Raw genomic sequence first — 10,620 nt, 5'->3', positions numbered from 1 at the left:
CTCAGGAAACATTTCATCATTTTCTTTACTTGGAATTCATGTAACCTGAGAAAGTTTGTTTTTACAAATGTTGAAGAAATATCTTGCATATGTCAAAATATATAATAAATACAGATACCTGGCAAAATCTCACTGCATAAAAGTCTGCTAAAACTGCACCTGAGGTCCTTCTGAACTTCTAAAATCCTCTAAACAGAAAACTGATTTTTGACAATGTAAAACTTCAGAAAATATGTACTCTCTGGTCTCAATAACTTCCCTAATGTATTGTGAACATTGTGAAATCATGATCTACTTTAACTTGAGAAAGAGATAATATTGAGGACAATTTGAGACTATCGACAGGGCATCATCATGTCACCTCATTTCCTCCCCAGTTTAAAAGACGAATTTACACTGAAATAGGGAAAATGTAATTTACAGTGTAATTATTTCACACTAATTTACTTGTTTATTGTAACATGAAAATCTGTCCTTTTCCCCATTTGATAGGGTTTTACAGTTTATGATATACTTTTTACAACGTTTTAACGTATACTACGTCACAATGAAATTAATTAAAAACTAATCCTTGGCCCACTAAGTGGTCACACATAATAGTGGTGGCTTGCAGTTGCGACTGTAACCGTTTGCGCGCCCTTAATTTTGGCCCTCCGCACTTGCCGTTTAAGACCGTACGTGGCAATCCGGGAGCAGGACACAGCAGCGGAGGCTGATGCGGCTCTACACCTGCAACAATTCACTCCTACCAACCAGCATCTTGCAGCCCAACAGGATATTCTGAAGCGAGAACATTCTTGGCAACTTCAGGCTTGGTGTGACTCCGACTATCAAACACTGGAAACATGTTTACCTTGTCGGAGCTGGTTGTCTTAATGGCCGTCCTGTCTGCTACTGCGTCCGGCTACTTCGTTAGCATAGACGCCCATGCCGAGGAGTGCTTCTACGAGCGGGTCAACTCTGGCACAAAGATGGGCCTCATGTTCGAAGTTGCCGAGGGTGGCTTCCTCGATATCGACGTTGAGGTGAAAAAAAATCTAATGAAATTGTGACAATAATTACGCCAATATTGGCAATTGTTTCTTTATTTCTTGCTATCGCGGCGACTTAGGCCCGTGCTAACGTTAGCTGGCGCCGTCTTCGTTACAGGGCAACGTCAAGTCAAATTAGGCGCTATCATAATTATACCTGTTTGTTCACACGTCTCAGATCCTTATGAGTTATCAATTTCCAAATTGCAATGATCCTATTCTATTAGGCTATATCAGGGAGTGTTTATTAATTGGGTAAATTATTCATCATGATACAGGAAGTGCAGGATTAGCATTGAATTTTCTTCAGTTGTTTCGCAATTTGATGTCTTGTGAGATGAATGATGATTATTTGCATTCGATTTATGAGAAGAATTACGTGCATTTGATTGCTTTTCTGCAAACGTTTTTGCTACCATATGGTATAACATGGTTTTACATGAGTAGTCTTTCCTCACGTATTAATGGTCAGTGTTGTTTTTTTTTTAGATAACAGGACCTGATGGCAAGCAGATTTATAAAGGGGACCGAGAATCCAGTGGAAAGTATTCTGTGGCAGCACACATGGATGGAACCTACAAGTTCTGCTTCAGCAACAAGATGTCAACCATGACACCTAAGATCGTCATGTTCACAATTGATATTGGGGAGGCCCCTAAAGGGCAGGACATGGAGACAGAAGGTACACAATCAGTGTTTGTGTAGGGTGATGGATTATCCTTACATTTTTAGCCCATAGTATTTAACTAGAGATGAGGTTGATGGTGCTTTTAATTGTGTAGCCTTCTTGTGTTACTACTTGTGACCTTCCCTGTATTCCCTTACTTGACTTTGGCTTGGGAACTCTTTTTCTGTAGGTGGAGACAGCTGGGATGGTAGGGTCCAGGGCAATTGCTTTTGTGAAATAGACTTTTGAGTTTGTAATGCACTTCAGTTTTTCTAACCGGTTTTGCTTCTGTAGTCTAAACTAATGTTGTGCATTTTTACAGTTGATAGTTACATTTTTGTGTTTTGTTTCCCCTCCCCCCTCAAGTGGATTGACTATTGGCCCAGCGAGAACATCTAATATCTGCAGATGTCTTTGGTGATGAGATGCATCACCTTTGACATGCGTCACAGACTCATAATGCATGTACTGCATACCTCGTGCATGCTCTTTTGGATCATGGGGATGCAAAAAAAATACAGGTTGTTGACTGATTTCATAGTCATGTTTTTTGTTGTTTGCTTTTTTTTTTTTAGCTCACCAAAACAAATTGGAGGAGATGATCAATGAATTGGCTGTTGCCATGACGGCCGTAAAGCATGAGCAGGAGTACATGGAGGTTCGGGAGAGGATACACAGAGCAAGTGAGTTCATCAAGAGAAGGGGCTGAATTGGTGTTTGTGTTTCATGTATGTTCACACGCTCTTTCTTTTTGTTCTAGTCAATGACAACACAAACAGCAGAGTGGTGCTCTGGTCGTTCTTTGAAGCTCTGGTTCTGGTGGCAATGACACTCGGACAGATTTACTACCTGAAGAGATTTTTTGAAGTACGGCGAGTAGTGTAGTGTGATTAAAAAGTCCCCCTGTGTCCTCCACTGTTTTCTCCAACGCCGAGACACGTATTTATACGCTGGAAATGAGACTCAATTTTGAGTGAACCCCCACATTTGATTGGATCGCGGATATTTTTGTTTTCCTGTTACCGTTGGGTTCCTTTTTAAAAAAGAAATTAAGGCACACGCATTCTGAAATAGATGTCAACTTTGTTCTATTTTTTTTAAATTCCATTCTGTCCAACTTATTACAAGCCAATTCTATCTGTGATGCTTATGAACGTAATAACGGGCGGAGGAGACGTGATCATTAAAAATGTGCTGAGAGGGGAGAAGCGTGTGGGGTCACAGAATGTAGCCCTTGTGTTTTAAATGTGACCCTGTTCCTCTAATTAGAATTGAAACTGTAAGGAAACAATGCTTGTTATTATTTCTTCTTTTGTTCATACGGCTGTGTGCCTACGCCAAGTTCAACAAGCAGATATGTGAGGTCTGTACGTTTGGTTATTGTTTTCCAACAACGAATTGCACTCCTGACCGATGCGTCTGAAGGCCTGAAGGATTTACACTGCAGCTTGTCTCCAAGGGAAACCATAGTTTTTAGGTTCAGTCATCCTTGTGGTGGGGAAATTCACTTGACATCTTTTCCATTGAAACTCTGAACTCCCTACACTGGTCAGAAAGTGAACAAACAATTTGGGGGGCCTTCAGTTGGTTTAACCAAACATTTTAGCTTCTGCTGCAGAGGAAAAGACTGAAAGGTTGAGGCAGGGTTGGATTTCAAACTGAACTATTTAGGATACAAGAACACTGAAGTAAAGGAACCTTTTAGTTTGGGCTGGGCTGAGGGTCTGACACCTAATGACTGCTGTGTGCTTTAGTTGCTTCTGTAGTTGTTTTTTTGCGGGGGTTCAGGATTTTAAATTATGATTGTATACAATTTTGACTTGTTTGTTTTGTTTTGGACCATATCCTGTGATATCCTGTTAGAAATGACCTCCCAATCATACTCTTTCCAAACATCAATATAGTTCAGACAAACCATTATTTTTTGCAGCTATATACTAATCTCCCTATTAATGTTACACGTGTGACCCGGGGTGACGCCTCTGTAAAATACAAATGCAGAGGTTGCAGGTGGACAAACAGTCCTGTTACAGAATATGGTCCAATTTTTCTTTTTTAATTTTTTGTGTAGGGAAAAACAATCTGTGGTGAAGTCAGACAGGTCTTCTCTGTAAACAGTCCCTTTTTTGTGATTTCAATAAAATCTAAATGATACTGTAAAAATGTAGAACGTTGTGGAAAACGCCCCAGGTTTCATAATAAAGCCAATATTCTGTAAGTTGACTTGGATGTCTACCTAAACAAAAGGACGCTTCAGGATTTTCACTCGGTGCACATGCTGAGATTCCAACAATTACAGCTTCACTCGTGTGTAGAAATGCATCAGGAGTTGACACCAAATATTCATTTTTTCTCTAAAATTCAAACAAATGTAGGAAAATGGAACTGAAGATTAATGTAAATTCAACCTTGTAATAAAAGACCAGGATTGACTATATATTTGTCCCTAAATTGGAAATATATAAACCAAGATTCATTTAATATTTTGGTGTAAATTAATCTTGTGAGAGGCATAAATCTCAGAACTGTTAAAGTCAGTATTTATTTCTCTGGTAAACTCCCTCTCAGATTGTCCCACAAACAAAATAACGTTAAGTTTCCAGTTACCCCTCAGAATACTGGAACAGAGAACATTGGCAATCACCAGCCAGAGAATCCTGGGTGGCGACATCTGTCTTCTGCAGGCGTCAGCCAGGAAATCCCGGAGCATTGATCAGCATCTTAATATGACAACTGTAAATTTAGCCCATTTAGACATGACAAAGGACAAAAAGAATTTTGAAATTTCTCGAACCCAAACTGCTACATAAAACATATGTGATACTATTAAACATAGATGTCTAAACTCCTCCCGTCCGTGAAACTGGAGAATAGAAAAAAGTACGAGAATATATTAGGCGGAACCATAGTTGCAAATAGTTTTCAGTTTCTACTCGGCATGTAAACACCAGCGCAACCGGAAAAAGATGCAGCGTGGTTCCGAGGCTGAGCAGCGGTGATAGAAGCTAGTATAGAACTGTGTTTTATGAACAGTTTTCAGCATGGATAATACCACCGATGGAACGTGGGACAGTTTACCCGTTAAACTGAATGACGGGATTTTAGAAACGCTCAATGAGCTCCAATTTACACACATGACACCTGTACAGGTAATGCTTTTACTTATAATGTATCTCTTCACTGCTCTGTAAGCACACAGACTTACGCGTCATTTCTTCTTTCCAGTCTGCCTGTATTCCGCTGTTTATGAGTAATAAAGATGTTGCTGCTGAAGCGGTAAGTGACAAGAAATTTAATATTTATCTTTGGCTTTAACTATATCCTACTGTTATTACATACCTATATGTAAAACTATGTTGTGTTATCGGCTCATTATCACCAGCTTCATTAAAAATGACCTAGTGTGATGCCCTGTTGTTTATTTTAATAGTTTCTGTCAGGTGCAGTATTAATTTTCTGGTTTTATAGGTAACAGGTAGCGGAAAAACACTTGCGTTTGTCATTCCAATCATAGAGCTGCTCCTGAAGCGAGAGGAAAAGTTGAAGAAGATGCAGGTGAGGATGGACTCTTAAATTTAAATCATTGAATTTTAATTAATTAAATTGATTTAGTTAATTTCAGCGCTGTTTGTTTCTGCAGGTTGGTGCCCTGGTGATCACTCCCACAAGAGAATTGGCACTTCAGATCAGTGAGGTGATGCAGCAGTTCATCCACAAGTTCCCGCAGTTTACGTAAGTATCCTTTACCTGAGTTTTCCTCGGATCTTCTTTCAGTGTTTTCAACCACACGCAGACTGTTGGTGATAAATTTGGTTACCCAGCACAACCTAGAAGAGCTGCACACAATTTAAACCAACAAAAGACTGCACTAAAAGATTACCAGTATAAATAAGCACCTGTTTACCACCTTTTGTTTTTAATGTCGTCTGTATGTTTGTCTTGTAGGCAGATTTTACTGATCGGTGGCAGTAATCCAATAGAGGATGTGGAAAAGTTCAAGGATCAAGGGTATGTTGACAAAGATTAAGAGTGTTTTCAGATAAAGAGCTGCTAGATGTAAGTGGACAGACGTAAGATGAATAAATTTCATCAACAAAGGTCGATCAAGACTCTTAAACTGCTTTATTTAAACACACAGATCTTTTCCAGAACATCACGTAAAACACCCCAGATGATGGTTTGGTGTTTTCATTGCTGTCTCGTGTTTCAGAGCCAACATTGTAATTGCTACTCCAGGACGTCTGGAGGATATGTTTAAGAGGAAAGCGGACGGTCTGGACTTGGCCTGTTTGGTGAAGAGCCTGGAAGTGCTGGTTCTTGATGAAGCCGATAGGCTTCTTGATATGGGGTTCGAGGCCAGGTGAGAAAAGAGCTCCAGAATCTTCACACTATGTTAGTTGGCGCATTTCTCACACACTCTGTATCTGTGCTGGTATGTTCAGTCTGAACGCCATCTTGGGCCACCTGCCTAAGCAGAGACGGACCGGCTTGTTTTCAGCCACTCAGACGCAGGAACTGGAGAAATTGGTGAGAGCCGGTCTGAGGAATCCGGTCCGAATCGCTGTAAAAGAGAAGGGTGTGGCTGCCTCTGCCACCCAGAAAACACCCTCCAGACTCTCCAACTACTACACCGTGAGTCTGCTAGATATGTCTTATCTGTCAGTCTGCAATTAAAACACGGAAAGAAGCCAATATCTTTTGTCATGTCCTGTTAGATCTGTAGGTCAGAGAACAAATTCAACAACCTGGTGGCATTTCTGAGGCAACACAAACATGAGAAGAACCTGGTGTTCTTCAGGTGTGTGAAACACGGGTGGATTTGATGGCTTTGACTGATGCTTCAGGAAGTTAAACCGCACGCCGCCACCTGCCAAACCGTCTAAAGATTGCAGTCACATTCTGCCTTCTCTCCTCCAGCACGTGTGCGTGTGTGGAATATTTCGGTCGAGCGCTTGAGACCCTGATAAAGAAGGCTACCGTCTGCTGCATCCACGGCAAGATGAAAGACAAACGCAACAAGATCTTCGCTGACTTTCGGGCCCTGAAAAGGTGACGCTTCGGCTTAAATGGTTTTTTGCAAAATTCCAATAGTTAAAACTACCCAATTTGTCTCTCAGTGGGATCCTGGTGTGCACAGATGTGATGGCCAGAGGCATCGACATACCTGATGTTGACTGGGTGCTGCAGTACGATCCTCCGAGCAGTGCCAGGTGAGTGATGAACCACGCTTCCATGGCAACACACCACAGGTTTGGAAGCCCAGCACCTTTAAACACGCTCAGCCTCCATTTCTCTTCCTCTCAGTGCCTTCGTTCATCGATGTGGACGTACAGCGCGCATTGGTAATCAGGGTAATGCTCTCGTCTTTCTACTCCCCATGGAGGAATCTTACGTCAATTTTTTGTCCATTAACCAGAAAGTGGGTATTTTGTGGTATTTATTTGGATTTACTCAGCCTAAGTGATGATTGATAGTTTAGAATGTTGATATTATCTCTTTCCATCAGTGCCCTCTTCAGAAGATGCCTCCGATTAATGACGTGGTGGACGTGCTGCCTAAAGTCAAGGCCATGTCTCTGGCTGATCGGGCCACATTTGACAGAAGCATGAGAGCCTTCGTCTCATACGTGCAGGCATATGCAAAACACGAGTGTAGTCTCATCTTCAGAGTCAAAGGTGAACAGTCGTGTCATATCTGGATTTTAGGTTTGTGGTGAGCCTTTAGTATAACTGTGAAACGTTTCTGCTTCTAGATCTGGACTTTGGCTCCTTGGCCCGGGCTTTTGCCCTCCTCCGCCTGCCAAAGATGCCTGAACTCAAGGGGAAAACGTTCCCTGATTTTGTGGAGACGACGGTAGACACAGAAACCATCCGCTACAAGGACAAGAACAGAGAGAAACAGCGACAGAAGATGCTGGCAGAGCTGAAAACAAAGGAAAAAATTCAGTTTTCCAAGAACCACGTCAAGAATGAAGCCTGGTCCAAACAAAAGTCCAAGAAGGAACGAAGACAAAAGAGGGCAACAAAGAGGAGTCGTCGTGAGGTATTTAGTAGCTGTTCTAAGTCAGCCACCAACAGCAAAGAACCAGGTTTAGAAATGAGCTTTTTTTATCTGCTCTGCAGGGCTCCGAAATAGACGAGGAGGACCTGGAAGAGCTTCTAAATGACACCCGCCTCCTTAAAAAGCTGAAGAAGGGACAAATCAGCGCCGAGGACTTTGACAAACAGATCGCAACTGAGCAGAAGAATAAAGAAAAACCAGCCGGACCGTCACACGAGGACGAAGATGTATGACGGAGCAGCTGATGTCCAGTCTGAACATGTGAACATGCAACAGAACACAACTCCAGGAGTGTCCGATCACCTTTTTTTGGCGGACTTTATTGTCATTTGTGAGGCACTCATAAATAAAGTTTAATGAGCTCATCGCTGACTGCAGATGGAGTGAGGACACCCAGGTCAGTGAAGAGGAGGGTGATGAGGGAGGGAGGCGTGTAGTCGATCATCGGGTGCTCCTCTGACAGGTTTTTGACAGTCTTCAGTGTGTCTGCTTTGTACTGTAGGAGAGGATTTTGTGTGAAGGCAGGCAGCAAACACACACACACACACACATTCTGTCTCACCTTAAATTTATCCGGCACGTCCTGCTGGTTGAGCGGATACAGACGCACAAATTTGAAACTCTCTGCCACCACATAGAAGGGCTTGTTGTGGGCTTTAGAACACATGGCCATCTGGTAGGTCCCAATCTGTAAAGATGAGCGCAGAAGTATATTAACAACTGTCACCATTGTGTGTTTGCTCCCCTACAGAGTAATGAAATGTGCCTACAATGGCTGAGAGAGACGCTTGTCTAGAGCGACAGCCCTCTGACTAATTGACCTCTAATGACCTCTGGAGCAAACAGAAACGGGTCAGTTATTGAGCTCTTGTTCGCTGAAATGCACCTTGTTGATGATGCCGCCACTCTCTACGACTCCCTCTGCGCCAACAATGACCAAGTCAACTTTCTCCAAAACACACCTGTGATGGAACAGATTAAATGAACTGAAAACAGCCAATGAGTGACGTTTGTTCGACCCTAAACGATGTTTCTCTACCCGATGGCTGCATCCAGGACCACAGTTACTGGAACATTGAGTTTCCTCAGAGCTTCTGCCATCTGTTGACTGAAAGAAATGATAGAATAATAGTCGGATTCAATGAATGCGCGTCCCTGCAGGGAAAAAACAAACAGGGACACAGTTTTTCAGCAGTGTTCCCTCACCCGGCTGAGTCTGGTTGAGACTCTGTCACGTAGACAGAGAAGCGTTTCTTCTCCGCTGCAGCTTTCTCCAGCACCCTGAGGACAACTCTGGAGTACGAGTGGGTCAGGATTTTCTGCAAAGGGAAGATTTTAAAAAGGCAGGTTCTATAGATATTCTGTTAATGGTCTTTAGCCCTTGTTATACACCCCATGAAACAATTTGAAACATATTATCAAGTATAATTTAGAGTTCAGGCTAATGGTACTATAAAAGTCCTTGAATGTTTTAAGACAGATTTTTGGGGGTTAAATACTGCATTAGTCACAAATACACCAGGTTTCTAATAAAAACCCCAATGTGAAAATGATTGAAGATTCACCAAGAGTAAATATGTGCTTATATGAGACGAATACTCACAGCTCCGTCTTTGATGAAGGTGTGACAGAGCTTTGCGACTTTGGACCTGGACATCGATATCTTCTCCAGAAAAAGTTCGCCTCTCTCTTCCATCACCTTCTTACAGCGAGACAGGTCCTGACAGAGCAGTGACACCCACAACTAAGCTGTCTTTCAACCATCCAAATTGCTTGTCAGCAGGCCTCAAGTGTTCCATGAAAGAAAACTGCTTGATTTACAGCATTTTAATGGTGATGATGGCGATTATCCAATCTTTTCTAACTCTCCTGAATGGGCAGGTATGCCACTGACCTGATGCTCCAGTGATGTGAGACTGATGAAGCGCAGGAAGAGCTCTCCTCCTGAGGACACAGCCACAGAGGAGTCCACTCCCGTCAGGCAGGCTGTGGCCCACGTCAGGCTCTCCCTCAGACCCAAGATAGTTTCTCCTGAAGAGGCAGTGACGGCCTGTTAAAGCCCATTCTTTTTTCCAGCAACACATATGAACGAAGCTCAACAACACACCCTTGTCTCTTTTGAGAAATTCAAGCAAAGTTCGGATGGCAGCGACAGCAGATGCCATGCCTGGGTCCTTATTCATCTGCGCCCTGAAGTACTCCACCAGCTCTATACGGGCACAGGGAAACTCCATTAATGTCTACGGTACACAACAAATATGAAGTGAGGCTGGAAATATGAAAAACCCGACCTTCTTCATTCATATTGAAAGCGACGGTGATGGAAATTAAACGATAAACTCGACCAGGGCTGTTAAAAAGGGAGTCAATTCACAGCGGCTGAAACATGTCAGAAAACCTTGACTCCAATTCTTCACTGCAGCCTCAGTTTAAATCTAAGTGAAGCAAAACTGCCAAACTCTAACTGATACGAGATAGTTCCGGCTGCCACCCCGATGTCGAACTGCTTTGCTCGGGTGTTTTCAGATAATATTAAAATATGACGAGTTACAGATGGTTAGCTCATCGAGAAAAGAGTTGCGTGTTGAAGTGTCGCGGAGAAATGACGTAACGAGCGTTTTCGGCCACTTCCAGTGCGGTGGGAAATATGGAAACAAAATGCATTTTCGATAGACTGCGTTCAGAAGAAGTGTTTAATTTCGTTGAGATGGATAAGTGTGTTTAGTGTATATTCAATTATATTTGATTGTTCGTTTTCCAAAACCCCACCCCCAAGTTGCTGAAAACAACGAGTCCTTAAAGACTACAGGCATTTCGCTTCTAATTTTTGGATTGTCTACATTTAAATACCTTTTCTATTGC

The 10,620-nt window shown here is 42.4% G+C and overlaps 3 protein-coding genes across 4 annotated transcripts; 2 read left to right on the top strand and 1 right to left on the bottom strand.

Moving 5' to 3' along the window:
- Nucleotides 1–659: 659 nt before the first annotated feature.
- tmed2 (transmembrane p24 trafficking protein 2) lies at nt 660–3,916 on the top strand. The gene is made up of 4 exons (XM_003965343.3): nt 660–1,025; nt 1,521–1,713; nt 2,274–2,381; nt 2,459–3,916. The coding sequence occupies exons 1-4, from the start codon at nt 846–848 to the stop codon at nt 2,581–2,583; spliced, it is 606 nt and encodes a 201-aa protein (XP_003965392.1). The 5' UTR covers nt 660–845; the 3' UTR covers nt 2,584–3,916.
- Nucleotides 3,917–4,640: 724 nt separating this feature from the next.
- Nucleotides 4,641–8,123, top strand: ddx55 (DEAD (Asp-Glu-Ala-Asp) box polypeptide 55). Of its 2 annotated transcripts, none has more exons than XM_003965410.3 (14): nt 4,641–4,847; nt 4,924–4,974; nt 5,167–5,253; nt 5,339–5,430; nt 5,644–5,706; nt 5,909–6,058; nt 6,141–6,330; nt 6,414–6,496; nt 6,616–6,747; nt 6,816–6,908; nt 7,003–7,117; nt 7,205–7,373; nt 7,451–7,740; nt 7,821–8,123. In XM_003965410.3, the coding sequence occupies exons 1-14, from the start codon at nt 4,740–4,742 to the stop codon at nt 7,989–7,991; spliced, it is 1,794 nt and encodes a 597-aa protein (XP_003965459.2). In that variant the 5' UTR covers nt 4,641–4,739; the 3' UTR covers nt 7,992–8,123. The 2 variants fall into 2 exon arrangements, with proteins under 2 accessions (XP_003965459.2, XP_029693201.1); XM_029837341.1 differs by having other exon boundaries at nt 4,822–4,847; nt 5,213–5,253.
- On the bottom strand, nt 8,051–10,380 carry eif2b1 (eukaryotic translation initiation factor 2B, subunit 1 alpha). The gene is made up of 9 exons (XM_003965342.3): nt 10,050–10,380; nt 9,866–9,967; nt 9,653–9,789; nt 9,362–9,478; nt 8,965–9,077; nt 8,798–8,866; nt 8,645–8,720; nt 8,321–8,446; nt 8,051–8,254 (listed from the first exon to the last, which is right to left on the bottom strand). The coding sequence occupies exons 1-9, from the start codon at nt 10,060–10,062 to the stop codon at nt 8,099–8,101; spliced, it is 909 nt and encodes a 302-aa protein (XP_003965391.1). The 5' UTR covers nt 10,063–10,380; the 3' UTR covers nt 8,051–8,098.
- Nucleotides 10,381–10,620: the final 240 nt, after the last annotated feature.

The sequence above is a fragment of the Takifugu rubripes genome, chromosome 6 (genome assembly GCF_901000725.2).
Source record: "Takifugu rubripes chromosome 6, fTakRub1.2, whole genome shotgun sequence".
Classification (NCBI taxonomy): Eukaryota; Metazoa; Chordata; class Actinopteri; order Tetraodontiformes; family Tetraodontidae; genus Takifugu; species Takifugu rubripes.
Note: the sequence above shows the minus strand (reverse complement) of the source record. Positions and strands in the feature narration are given on the sequence as shown.